The 14,397-nt window shown below is 51.1% G+C and overlaps 1 protein-coding gene and 1 long non-coding RNA gene across 22 annotated transcripts in view; both read right to left on the reverse strand.

Moving 5' to 3' along the window:
* LOC118391807 (RNA-binding protein Musashi homolog 2) overlaps window positions 1-14,397 on the reverse strand; it is a 390,497-nt gene that overhangs the window by 174,312 nt on the left and 201,788 nt on the right. For all 19 annotated transcript variants that reach the window (XR_008122163.1, XR_008122162.1, XM_052510967.1 and 16 more), the window contains exon 7: window positions 1,705-1,753. Coding sequence is in view for 17 of the 19 variants with exons in the window: in XM_052510967.1 (XP_052366927.1) it covers window positions 1,705-1,753 (49 nt within the window). In the remaining 2 variants the exon portion in view is untranslated. The remainder of the gene's footprint in view (window positions 1-1,704; window positions 1,754-14,397) is intronic.
* On the reverse strand, window positions 6,895-7,938 carry LOC127925772 (uncharacterized). 3 transcript variants are annotated; one of them, XR_008122174.1, is made up of 3 exons: window positions 7,913-7,938; window positions 7,528-7,592; window positions 6,895-7,127 (listed from the first exon to the last, which is right to left on the reverse strand). It is a non-coding gene; the product is annotated as an uncharacterized LOC127925772 (long non-coding RNA). The 3 variants fall into 3 exon arrangements; XR_008122173.1 differs by lacking the exon at window positions 7,913-7,938 and adding an exon at window positions 7,793-7,818; XR_008122172.1 differs by lacking the exon at window positions 7,913-7,938 and adding an exon at window positions 7,673-7,698.

Consider the following 14,397-nt stretch of genomic DNA (forward strand, 5'->3'; position numbering starts at 1 on the left):
GGCTTGGGAGTAGAAGCTGTTCATGAGCCTGTTGGTTTGGTCCCGCTGTTCGGTACCGGACTTGCTGTACGGTAGCAGAGAGAACAGTCTATGATTTAGGTGGCTGGAGTCTTCGACCATTTTTAGGGCTTCCTCTGACATGCCCTGGTATAGAGGTCCTGGATGGCAGGGAGCTTGGCCCAAGTGATGTACTGGGCCGTATGCACTACCCTCTGTAGCACCTTACGGTCGAATGCCAAGCAGATCATACCAAGCGGTGATCCAGCTAGTCAAGATGCTCTCAATGGTGCAGCTGGAAATGTTTTTGAGGATCTGAGGCCTATTCCAAATCTTTTAGGCCTCCTGAGGGTGAAGAGATGTTTTCATGCCCTCTTCAAGACTTTGTTGGTGTGTTTGGACCATGATAGGTCCTTAGTGATGTGGACACTGAGGAACTTGAAGCTTTTGACCCACTCCACTACAGCCTTGTTGGGTTAACTCACAATGTAATGCGTAAAGTCGCAACAAGCTTTTCTTCCACTACAACAACGACCCGTCGTTCGTCGCTCGGCCCTCTGTTTCCTGTAGTCCACGATCAGCTCTTTTGTGCTGACGTTGAGGGAGAGGTTGATGTCATGGCACCACACTGACAGGTCTCTGACCTCCTCCCTATAGGCTCTCATCATTGTCGGTGATCAGGCCTACCACCGTCGCTTTGTCTGCAAACTTAATGATGGTGTCGTGGGTGAACAGGGAGTACAGGAGAGGACTAAGCACGCACCCCCTCAATGGCTGCACTACTGTGGCCTTTATAGTTTCCATACTAGCTTCACATCAGCATTGCTACACATCACTGTGGACCACAGGAACAATAACAGAGGCACTATGTCTGTCTGTCTATCGGCTGTAGACTATATTAGATGTTTTAGTGTCTTTTAGCCTGCTATTGGTTAGTGATTAGTGGCCTGGCTGGCGCTGTGGAGATCAAAATCAAATCACATTTTATTTGTCACATGCGTGTAGTAGGTGTAGTAGACCTTACTGTGAAATGCTTACTCACAAGCCCTTAACCAACAATGCAGTTCAAGAAATATAAAGTTAATATAATATTTACTAAATAAACAAAAGTAAAAAGAATCTAATCAATCAAAAAGTAACACAAGAAATGTACGTAACCATAACGAGGCAATATACAGGGCACAGTGTCTGGTGGTGCTATTGTAATTCAGGGAAGGAGAGGGAGATAGTCTGTCTTTGGAAAGTCCTCTGCTTTAGAGAAGCCTCCCCCTAATCCCAGATAAAGAGCAGATAAGAGAAATAAAGACAGCATTGCTTCTGGGCCTTATCTCTCCTGTTATCTCCCAGCGCAGCGACCGGTAGCACTAGAGCCAGGCAGCAGGTAGAGAGCACCCTCGGCTGGCTCCATAACCCCCTATAGACACCCAGAGAGGAAGAGCCCAAGTGTGTTCCTAAACAACACCCACCACCACCTGTAACCTCAGTCACGCCTCATCCAGATCGTAGGTTTTAAATACCACTATATTGATTTTTAAATGATGTTTTCCAGTGCTTGGATAAGCACTGTAACAAGCTGGCACCATGTGAAATGAATCACCCTTGTGCTGTTTACAAGGGAAGCTACCACAGAAATGTACTATTTTCTGTCACATGAATACACATAAAAGAAAAACACAGGGGAGGGTAATATATGGATGGTGGACTTACCTCTATGTCTGTTAGTAGTTTTATCAAACATAAGCATGGCGTCTTCTACCTGAAAGACCAAAGAGGAAAACAGACATTAGTCTGAAGGCAGATAGGAGAGACATGGAAAATAAATACAATGGTGATGGCCTCTGTAGTGTGGAAAAGATGCAAAGATGCTGACAAGTAAAAGAGGGCAAATAGTGTGTATCCTTCAATGGGGGACAATGGATAGTCTTCCTCATGGAACCATAGACAGTTAGAGCCAACCAGGCAGACCTCACTGCACCAACCAACCCCAGCCTCATCTGCTGTGCCACCAGGCAGCAACATGATCCATGATGATATGAACTCTCATCATGCTGGTCAATAAAGCCACACAGAGAGACACAGACGGCAAATGTTTATTCTCACACATCTCACGAGAGATTGTAAAACAGAAATCTGTTCCCTATAATTCAGAAGAAGTGCTTAAAAACAGACTTAGGCCCACTCATTTTCATTGTGGTTTCTCATTGAGAGAACAATAAAAAAGCAAGAAATTGGATGAGAAAGAAAATGGCACCAGACAAAACCACAGAGGGGGAGATAGGACATCTCAATGTCACTGTGCACCACACATTCCCTGGTTACAGTCGCTAGGTAATGTGTGGTGTGGAGAGGAGCAGGCTGGGTCCTGGGGAGGCAGATCGGTGTGGTCCGGTGGGTAGTGAGTTCAGGGGGGCGAGGCGCGGTGGGAGGGAGGGTGGCAGGGCTGGCTGGTAGAGGAGGGCCATGGGGAGTGAGGGAGGAGATGGGAAGAGACAGGAGCAGAGGGATCTGATAGAACTGTCTGACTGGATAAAGAGGAGCTCTGCCAGGCCATGCCACCCTGCTGCAGCCACCCTACTGCAGCACCCTACTGCAACGCTGCCACCCTGCTGCAGCCACACTGCTGCAACGCTGCCACCCTGCTGCAGCCACACTGCTGCAACGCTGCCACCCTACTGCAGCCACACTGCTGCAACGCTGCCACCCTGCTGCAGCCACACTGCTGCAACGCTGCCACCCTGCTGCAGCCACACTGCTGCAACGCTGCCACCCTACTGCAGCCACACTGCTGCAACGCTGCCACCCTACTGCAGCCACCCTACTGCAACGCTGCCACCCTGCTGCAGCCACCCTACTGCAGCCACCCTACTGGAACGCTGCCACCCTACTGCAGCCACACTGCTGCAACGCTGCCACCCTACTGCAGCCACACTGCTGCAACGCTGCCACCCTACTGCAGCCACACTGCTGCAACGCTGCCACCCTGCTGCAGCCACACTGCTGCAACGCTGCCACCCTGCTGCAGCCACCCTACTGCAGCCACCCTACTGGAACGCTGCCACCCTACTGAAGCCACACTGCTGCAACGCTGCCACCCTACTGCAGCCACACTGCTGCAACGCTGCCACCCTACTGCAGCCACACTGCTGCAACGCTGCCACCCTGCTGCAGCCACACTGCTGCAACGCTGCCACCCTACTGCAGCCACCCTACTGCAGCCACCCTACTGCAACGCTGCCACCCTGCTGCAGCCACCCTACTGCAGCCACCCTACTGGAACGCTGCCACCCTGCTGCAGCCACCCTACTGCAACGCTGCCACCCTGCTGCAGCCACCCTACTGCAACGCTGCCACCCTGCTGCAGCCACCCTACTGCAGCCACCCTACTGCAACGCTGCCACCCTACTGCAGCCACCCTACTGCAGCCACCCTACTGCAACGCTGCCACCCTACTGCAGCCACCCTACTGCAACGCTGCCACCCTGCTGCAGCCATCCTACTGCAGCCACCCTACTGCAACGCTGCCACACTGCTGCAGCCACACTGCTGCAACGCTGCCACCCTGCTGCAGCCACACTGCTGCAACGCTGCCACCCTGCTGCAGCCACCCTACTGCAACGCTGCCACACTGCTGCAGCCACCCTACTGCAACACTGCCACCCTGCCACAAGATGTAGGCACTAGTCTACTCTAGAGCTCTACCACACACCTACCAGTGCTGCAGTACTATAACCACCTCCAAATGGACATGGACCTAAACCACCTGGGGTGGCAGCGTAGCCTAGTGGTTAGAGCGTTGGACTAGTAACCGGAAGGTTGTGAGTTCAAACCCCCGAGCTGACAAGGTACAAATCTGTCGTTCTGGCCCTGAACAGGCAGTTAACCCACTGTTCCCAGGCCGTCATTGAAAATAAGAATATGTTCTTAACTGTTCTTAACTGACTTGCCTGATTAAATAAAGGTTAAAAAAAAAATATATATATATATACGGCCGGGTGGGAAAAATACAACTGGACAACGGGTGGGAAAAAATATGTCCACTAGGATTTCCTCTTTTCACACAGTCATCCAATTCCCTAGAACACATTTCCGATGAAGAATACAGCGGTAGTATGTTTCCCTGAGGCTGACATATAATGTCTAGTACAATCGGCCAGCAACACTAGCACATCTTTGTAAAATGGCCTATCAATGCTGTGTATTATAGGCCTCCCATATTCAGATGTTAAGATATCCGTGTGTCTGTCTGTCTGTTTTTATGACACCTCAGTGGGAGGACAGGTTTGTCAGGCAGCCTATTCAACGCAGGACACAAGTTCAACGGTGATGGAGTGTTTCACAGTGCGTGCACATCATGAGAGGGTCACACTCCAGCGGCCCGACCGAAGCTCGTTGCATTCTCCCTCTCTCCTCTCCCCAAGTCTATAGAAGCATATCCTCTGCTTCAGGGCTTTTCAATGCAGCCATTCAGGCAGAGCACAACTCTGTGGCTCCATCTGATAGAAGGTTAAGGACCTCTTCACGGCTCACACAAAACCCCTCCACACAGAGGTGAAGCCCAGTCTCACTCTAGGGAAGGAGAAATCTCTCTCTTTCTCTCTCTCTACCATCCTCCTCCCTTCTCTCACTCTTTCCTTTCTCCTGGCCGAGTGCAAAGAAAGGTTCAGAGGATAATGGCTGTCTTATCACTATGTAAAAGGGGAGTGGGGACTCCAGCGGAGTGGCTGGCCTTTTGTGACAATGAAGAAAAGCGCCCCAGTCTATTTCTTCAGTGTGTGGTACGTTAGCTATAGACTGGAGCGCTGCAGTCCTCTGGCTTTGTGTCCACCAAGAAAGAGGACCACGCTCTACTAAGGCCGTCTGGGGCCAAGAAGCGAAATCAGTTCACTGTTAATAAATAAAGCTCATGACAAAATGCGTTCATTGAATTACCGCTACACAAACACACATTACAGGAGAGCGTACACACATGGCTGTTGCGCCAATGACAACATGGCAGCTTGTAGCAGCCAGTTAGAATGAGGCAGTGTAGGCCAGGTGAAACACGTACAGCCAGTTAGAATGAGGCAGTGTAGGCCAGGTGAAACACGTACAGCCAGTTAGAATGAGGCAGTGTAGGCCAGGTGAAACACGTACAGCCAGTTAGAATGAGGCAGTGTAGGCCAGGTGAAACACGTACAGCCAGTGACACCGTCACTTCCCACCAAGCAGAACGTAAAATGCCAACCGTTACCAGCTTGTATCGAAGTTGAATATCGAGCTTGTGCTAGCTAGGGTGAGTTGCCAAATACCTGCAGAGTTTGAACCTGAGGACAAGGCGGGTTGAGAGTGTATGAGAATGCAGATTGACTCAGGTGGAGGAGATTTGCAGTCAAAGCAGGAAAATCACAAAGGGAAGGTAATCAAACCCTTGTTTAGATCACAGGACCCCTGGGGGAAGGCTAATCCTGTTTCTGTCAGATAATATGATGCTAAACGTCCACTCCTGGACAACCTTTCCACCCGGGCCAATAAATCAACCAAATCCATATGTAAGACAAACATGACAGAAACGCCCAGTCGGTCAGGAATTCAAATGGGCTGCTGTTTGAATTATTTATCAGAGAACAGAAGCATCAATAAGGAAAGAGACATGTAGCGTTTTTGGGCTGAAAAAGCGGCAGCGATAAGGGGAGATTTAAGAGCTAAGGAAATGCACTATGACAGCAGTTTAGATCAGCAGCAATCCCCCTATTATTTCCATTCAGCACACAACAGCGAGGCATCAGAGGTTTCCCTGGGATCTGGGACTAACCGCACCATAGTTCACATCCACTGGGACTGGAACACACTGAAGTCTCTGTTGCAACACAATAGGGGAATGATTTTTATGTGACTATTTTGAATCCCTTCTGGTCTACATCAATGCCCAGTCAGGCCAGAGAAAAGAGAGGGAAAGACGAAGACTGGAGGGAATCCAAGAAAATATTTCTTGTTTCATGAGATTGCAGTGTTTTATTAGTCATGAGGGGCATGCAGAGTGCAGACTACTGATGCTCTGGGTCACAGAAGGGTCACAATGAACTGAACACAATGTCAATGACGTTGACGGACTATGGGTCTTCTTTCTGATTACATTATTTTACAATGCTCTAAATTAACAAAGCGGCGATAGCTGTTTCAATGACAATAGACAAACTAATGACAACCCTCTCAATTATTTATTTTACAGAGAAAATATATATCATTGTCTCTCAGCTTTTGTCCCTGCAATGTGCAGCATGTACACTCCAGTGGTTTTACTAATAGTGCTATAACAAGGAGCCGCAGGACAAACTTCACTTCCAGGAAACTGTTGTAATTAAACAGCAGTAAGGGAGGTGACAGAGACACACAACATGTCTGACACCCCCTCCTACCCTTCAGTACAGGGACACCATGAAGACAGCAGGGTTGTCTCATAGCAACCAGGCATTTGGTCGTGTCAACGGGAACAGGAGAGCAGGCCAACATAACTTTACTCCACTCAGGCAGCAAAGCCGCCCACTGTGTCCCTGAACAGAGCAGAGCAAACACTAGAGTAGGAGTGGTCATGGTGCGTCCAACCCACACAGAACTACTGGTATGCAAGGCTACACCAGGTACCTGAACCAGTGCTGCTAGAAACTTCCTGACCCCCTCAGGCTGGGAGGCAGCCCTTCAAAAGAGGCTTCAGACACTAATGTTCCATACCTGCTCTGCTCCCATCTTGACTTACTGTCTACTAGTCTGTGTTGGTGGGTGGAAACTCTCACGTACTAGAAAGCATCACTTCATGGGATCAATTCTCCTCGGTGAAAAGAGTGATGGTAAATGACCTGCAGCTTAGCTGACCCTCACTGCAGTCCATTGTCCCACACCTCGACCCCTTCCACATCACTGCAGTCCATTGTCCCACACCTCGACCCCTTTCACCCCACCGCAGTCCATTGTCCCACACCTCGACCCCTTCCACATCACTGCAGTCTATTGTCCCACTCCTCGACCCCTTTCACCTCACTGCAGTCCATTGTCCCACACCTCGACCCCTTTCACCCCACCGCAGTCCATTGTCCCACACCTCGACCCCTTCCACATCACTGCAGTCTATTGTCCCACTCCTCGACCCCTTTCACCTCACTGCAGTCCATTGTCCCACACCTCGACCCCTTTCACCCCACCGCAGTCCATTGTCCCACTCCTCGACCCCTTTCACCTCACTGCAGTCCATTGTCCCACTCCTCGACCCCTTTCACCTCACTGCAGTCCATTGTCCCACACCTCGACCCCTTTCACCTCACCGCAGTCCATTGTCCCACTCCTCGACCCCTTCCACCTCACTGCAGTCCATTGTCCCACTCCTCGACCCCTTTCACCTCACTGCAGTCCATTGTCCCACACCTCGACCCCTTTCACCTCACTGCAGTCCATTGTCCCACACCTCGACCCCTTTCACCCCACCGCAGTCCATTGTCCCACTCCTCGACCCCTTTCACCTCACTGCAGTCCATTGTCCCACTCCTCGACCCCTTTCACCTCACTGCAGTCCATTGTCCCACACCTCGACCCCTTTCACCTCACCGCAGTCCATTGTCCCACACCTCGACCCCTTTCACCCCACCGCAGTCCATTGTCCCACACCTCGACCCCTTTCACCCCACCGCAGTCCATTGTCCCACACCTCGACCCCTTCCACATCACTGCAGTCCATTGTCCCACACCTCGACCCCTTTCACCTCACTGCAGTCCATTGTCCCACTCCTCGACCCCTTTCACCCCACCGCAGTCCATTGTCCCACACCTCGACCCCTTCCACATCACTGCAGTCCATTGTCCCACACCTCGACCCCTTTCACCTCACTGCAGTCCATTGTCCCACACCTCGACCCCTTTCACCCCACCGCAGTCCATTGTCCCACACCTCGACCCCTTCCACATCACTGCAGTCCATTGTCCCACACCTCGACCCCTTTCACCTCACTGCAGTCCATTGTCCCACTCCTCGACCCCTTTCACCTCACTGCAGTCCATTGTCCCACACCTCGACCCCTTTCACCCCACCGCAGTCCATTGTCCCACACCTCGACCCCTTCCACATCACTGCAGTCTATTGTCCCACTCCTCGACCCCTTTCACCTCACTGCAGTCCATTGTCCCACACCTCGACCCCTTTCACCTCACTGCAGTCCATTGTCCCACACCTCGACCCCTTCCACATCACTGCAGTCTATTGTCCCACTCCTCGACCCCTTTCACCCCACTGCAGTCCATTGTCCCACACCTCGACCCCTTTCACCTCACTGCAGTCCATTGTCCCACACCTCGACCCCTTTCACCTCACTGCAGTCCATTGTCCCACACCTCGACCCCTTTCACCTCACTGCAGTCCATTGTCCCACACCTCGACCCCTTTCACCCCACCGCAGTCCATTGTCCCACACCTCGACCCCTTTCACCTCACTGCAGTCCATTGTCCCACACCTCGACCCCTTTCACCTCACTGCAGTCCATTGTCCCACACCTCGACCCCTTTCACCTCACTGCAGTCCATTGTCCCACACCTCGACCCCTTTCACCTCACTGCAGTCCATTGTCCCACACCTCGACCCCTTTCACCTCACTGCAGTCCATTGTCCCACACCTCGACCCCTTTCACCTCACTGCAGTCCATTGTCCCACACCTCGACCCCTTCCACATCACTGCAGTCCATTGTCCCACACCTCGACCCCTTTCACCTCACTGCAGTCCATTGTCCCACACCTCGACCCCTTCCACATCACTGCAGTCCATTGTCCCACACCTCGACCCCTTTCACCTCACCGCAGTCCATTGTCCCACACCTCGACCCCTTTCACCCCACCGCAGTCCATTGTCCCACACCTCGACCCCTTCCACATCACTGCAGTCCATTGTCCCACTCCTCGACCCCTTCCACATCACTGCAGTCCATTGTCCCACACCTCGACCCCTTCCACATCACTGCAGTCCATTGTCCCACACCTCGACCCCTTTCACCTCACCGCAGTCCATTGTCCCACTCCTCGACCCCTTTCACCCCACCGCAGTCCATTGTCCCACACCTCGACCCCTTCCACATCACTGCAGTCCATTGTCCCACACCTCGACCCCTTTCACCTCACTGCAGTCCATTGTCCCACACCTCGACCCCTTTCACCCCACCGCAGTCCATTGTCCCACACCTCGACCCCTTTCACATCACTGCAGTCCATTGTCCCACACCTCGACCCCTTTCACCCCACCGCAGTCCATTGTCCCACACCTCGACCCCTTCCACATCACTGCAGTCCATTGTCCCACACCTCGACCCCTTCCACATCACTGCAGTCCATTGTCCCACACCTCGACCCCTTTCACCCCACCGCAGTCCATTGTCCCACTCCTCGACCCCTTTCACCTCACTGCAGTCCATTGTCCCACACCTCGACCCCTTTCACCTCACTGCAGTCCATTGTCCCACACCTCGACCCTTTTCACCTCACTGCAGTCCATTGTCCCACTCCTCGACCCCTTTCACCCCACCGCAGTCCATTGTCCCACTCCTCGACCCCTTTCACCCCACTGCAGTCCATTGTCCCACTCCTCGACCCCTTTCACCCCACCGCAGTCCATTGTCCCACACCTCGACCCCTTTCACCTCACTGCAGTCCATTGTCCCACTCCTCGACCCCTTTCACCTCACTGCAGTCCATTGTCCCACTCCTCGACCCCTTTCACCCCACCGCAGTCCATTGTCCCACACCTCGACCCCTTTCACCTCACTGCAGTCCATTGTCCCACTCCTCGACCCCTTTCACCTCACTGCAGTCCATTGTCCCACTCCTCGACCCCTTTCACCCCACCGCAGTCCATTGTCCCACACCTCGACCCCTTTCACCTCACTGCAGTCCATTGTCCCACACCTCGACCCCTTTCACCTCACTGCAGTCCATTGTCCCACACCTCGACCCTTTTCACCTCACTGCAGTCCATTGTCCCACACCTCGACCCCTTTCACCTCACTGCAGTCCATTGTCCCACACCTCGACCCCTTTCACCTCACTGCAGTCCATTGACCCACACCTCGACCCCTTTCACCTCACTGCAGTCCATTGTCCCACACCTCGACCCCTTCCACATCACTGCAGTCCATTGTCCCAACAACTCGACCCCTTCCACCCCACTGCAGTCCATTGTTCCACACCTCGACCCCTTTCACCCCACTACAGTCCATTGTCCCACTCCTCGACCCCTTTCACCTCACTGCAGTCCATTGTCCCACACCTCAACCCCTTTCACCTCACTGCAGTCCATTGTCCCACACCTCGACCCCTTTCACCTCACTGCAGTCCATTGTCCCACACCTCAACCCTTTTCACCTCACTGCTGTCCAATGTCCCACACCTCGACCCATTTCACCTCACTGCAGTCCATTGTCCCACACCTCGACCCCTTTCACCCCACTGCAGTCCATTGTCCCACACCTCGACCCCTTTCACCCCACTGCAGTCCATTGTCCCACACCTCGACCCCTTTCACCCCACTGCAGTCCATTGTCCCACTCCTCGACCCCTTTCACCTCACTGCTGTCCAATGTCCCACACCTCGACCCATTTCACCTCACTGCAGTCCATTGTCCCACACCTCGACCCCTTTCACCCCACTGCAGTCCATTGTCCCACACCTAGACCCCTTTCACCCCACTGCAGTCCATTGTCCCACACCTCGACCCCTTTCACCCCACTGCAGTCCATTGTCCCACACCTCAACCCTTTTCACCTGACTGCAGTCCATTGACCCACATCTTGACCCCTTTAACCTCACTGCAGTCCATTGTCCCACACCTTAACCCTTTTCACCTCACTGCAGTCCATTGACCCACACCTCAACCCAATTCACACTTATCTGGTCATGATGACACACATCAGTGTATCTGTCATATATCTGTATTTCATTTGATTTTTTATTTCACCTTTATTTAACCAGGTAGTCCAGTTGAGAACACGTTCTCATTTACAACTGCGACCTGGCCAAGATAAAGCAAAGCATTGCGACAAAAACAACAACACAGAGTTACACATAAACAAACGTACAGTCAACAACACAATAGAAAAGAAAAACAGAAAAATCTATGTACTGGGTGTGCAAATTTAGAAGAGTAGGGAGGTAGGCAATAAATAGGCCATAGAGGCGAAAATAATTACAATTAAACATTAATACTGGAGTGATAGATGTGCAGATGATGATGTACAAGTAGATAAACGGTGGTGCAAAAGAGCAAGAGGATAAGTAATAATATGGGGATGAGGTAGTTGGGTGTGCTATTTACAGATTGGCTGTGTACAGGTACAGTGATCGGTAAGCTGCTCTGACAGCTGATGCTTAAAGTTAGAGAGGGATATATAAGACTCCAGCTTCAGTGATTTTTGCAATTCGTTCCAGTCATTGGTAGCAGAGAACTGGAAGGAAAGGCGGCCAAAGTAAGTGTTCGCTTTGGGGATGACCAGTGCAATATACCTGCTGGAGAGCGTGCTACTGGTGGGTGTTGCTACGGTGAACAGTGAACTGAGATAAGGCGGGGCTTTACAGAGGAAAGACTTATAGATGACCTGGAGCCAGTGGGTTTGGCGACAGATATGTAGCGAGGGCCAGCCAACAAGAGCATACAAGTCGCAGTGTGGGTAGTATATGGGGCTTTGGTGACAAAACGGACGGCACTGTGATAGACAACATAGAGTGTTGGGGTCTATTTTGAAAATGACATTGCTGAAGTCAAGGATCAGTAGGATAGTCAGTTTTACGAGGGAATGTTTGGCAGCATGAGTGAAGGAGGCTTTGTTGCGAAATAGGAAGCCGATTCTAGATTTAATTTTAGATTGGAGATGCTTAATGTGAGTCTAGTAGGAGAGTTTACAGTCCAGCCAGACACCGAGGTATTTGTATTTGTCCACATATTCTAAGTCAGAACCGTCCAAAGTAGTGATGTTAGACGGGCGGGCAGGTGCGGGCAGCGATCGGTTGAAGAGCATGCATTTAGTTTTACTTGCATTTAAGAGGTGTTGGAGGCCATGGAAGGAGAGTTGTATGGCATTGAAGCTTGTCTGGAGGTTAGTTAACACAGTGTCCAAAGAAGGGCCAGAAGTATACAGAATGGTGTCGTCTGCGTAGAGGTGGATCAGAGAATCACCAGCAGCAAGAGCTGTATACAGAGAAAAGAGTCGGCCCGAGAATTGAAACCTGTGGCGCCCCCATAGAGACTATCCAGAGGTCCAGATAACAGGCCCTCCGATTTGACCCACTGAACTCTATCTGAGAAGTAGTTGGCGAACCAGGTGAGGCAGTCATTTGAGAAGCCAAGGCTATTGAGTCTGCCGATAAGAATGCAGTGATTGACAGAGTCGAAAGCCTTGGCCAGTACTCTCTTTTATCGATGGTGGTTATGATTTCGTTTAGGACATTTTTTTCTCCCCAATTTTGAAGTATCCGATTGGTAGTAGTTACAGTCGCTGCAACTCCCATACAGACTCAGGAGAGGTGAAGGTTGAGAGCCATGAGTCCTCCGAAACACAACCCAACCTAGCTGCACTGCTTCTTGGCACAACGCACATCCAACCTGGAAGCCAGCCACACCAATGTGTCGGAGGAAACACCATACACCTGGCGACCTGGTCAGCGTGCACTGCGCTTGGCCCGCCACAGGAGTTGCTAGTGCGCGATGAGACAAGGATATCCCTGCTGGGCAAACCCTCCCTAAACCGGACGACTCTGGGCGTCGCCCCATGGACATCCGGTCGCGGCCGGCTGCGACATAGCCTGGGCTCGAACCCAGTGCCTTAGACCACTGCGCCACCCCTGAAGGCCACTCGTTTAGGACCTTGAGCATGGCTGAGATGCACCCATTACCAGCTCGGAAACCAGATAGCATTATGGAGGGATTCAAAATGGTCGGTGATCTGTTTGTTAACTTGACTTTCGAAGATTTTAGAAAGGCAGGGCAGGACAGATATAGGTCTATAACATTTTGGGTCTAGAGTGTCTCCCCCTTTGAAGAGGGGGATGATAGCGTCAACTTTCTAATCTTTGGGGAAAGAGAGGTTGAATGGGCTAGTAATAGGGGTTCCAACAACTCCGGCTAATCATTTTAGAAAGAGAGGGTTCAGATGGTCTAGCCCAGCTGATTTGTAGGGATCCAGAATTTGCAGCTCTTTCAGAATATCAGCTGTCTAGATTTGGGCAAAGGGGAAGCAGGGGGTGATGACAGTGTTTCCTATACTCAGTGCAGTGGGCAGCTGGGAAGAGGTCCTCTTATTCTCCATGGACTTTACAGTGTCACAACACGTTTTGGAATTAGTGCTACAGGAAGAACATTTCTGTTTGAAAAAGCTAGCCTTTGCTTTGCTATCTAACTGAGTATATTGGTTCCTAACTTCCCTGAAAAGTTGCATATCGCAGGGGCTTTTCGATGCTAATGCAGGATGCCACGGGATGTTTTTGTGCTGGTCGAGGGCAGTCAAGTCTGTGGTGAACCAAGGGCTATATCTGTTCTTAGTTCTATATTATTTGAATGGGGCATGCTAATTTAAAATGGAGAGGAAATCACTTTTAAAGAGGAACCAGGCATCCTCTACTGACGGGATGAGGTCAATATCCTTCCAGGATACCCGGGCCAGGTCAATTAGAAAGGCCTGCTTGCTGAAGTGTTTTAGGGAGCTTTTGACAGTGATGAAGGGTGGTTATTTGACCGCGGACCCATTACTGCAACAGGCAGTGATCGCTGAGATCCTGGTTGAAGACAGCAGATGTGTATTTTGAGGGCAAGTTGGCCAGGATGATATCTACGATGGTGCCCATGGTTACGGATTTAGGGTTGTACCTGGTAGGTTCCTTGATAATTTGTGTGAGATTGAGGGCATCTAGCTTAGATTGTAGGATGACCGGGGGGGGTGTTAAGCATGTCCCAGTTTAAGTCACCTAACAGTACGAATTTTGAAGATAGATGGGGGGCAATCAATTCACATATGGTGTCCAGGGCAAAGCTGGGGGCTGAAGGGGGTCTATTACAAACAGCAACGGTGAGAGACTTGTTTCTGAAAAGGTGCATTTTTAAAAGTAGAAACTCAAATTATTTGGGCACAGACCTCGATAGTATGACAGAACTCTGCAGGCTATCTCTGCAGTAGATTGCAACTCCGCCCCCTTTGGCAGTTATATCTTGTAGGAAAATGTTATAGTTGGGGATGGAAATTTCAGTATTTTTGGTGGCCTTCCTAAGCCAGGATTCAGACACGGCTAGGACATCCGGGTTGGCAGAGTGTGCTAAAGCAGTGAATAAAACAAATGTAGGGAGGAGGCTTCTAATGTTAACATGCATGAAACCAAGGCTTTTACGTTTACAGAAGTCAACAAAT

Source organism: Oncorhynchus keta, unplaced genomic scaffold (assembly GCF_023373465.1).
Source record: "Oncorhynchus keta strain PuntledgeMale-10-30-2019 unplaced genomic scaffold, Oket_V2 Un_contig_6244_pilon_pilon, whole genome shotgun sequence".
Taxonomy (NCBI): Eukaryota; Metazoa; Chordata; class Actinopteri; order Salmoniformes; family Salmonidae; genus Oncorhynchus; species Oncorhynchus keta.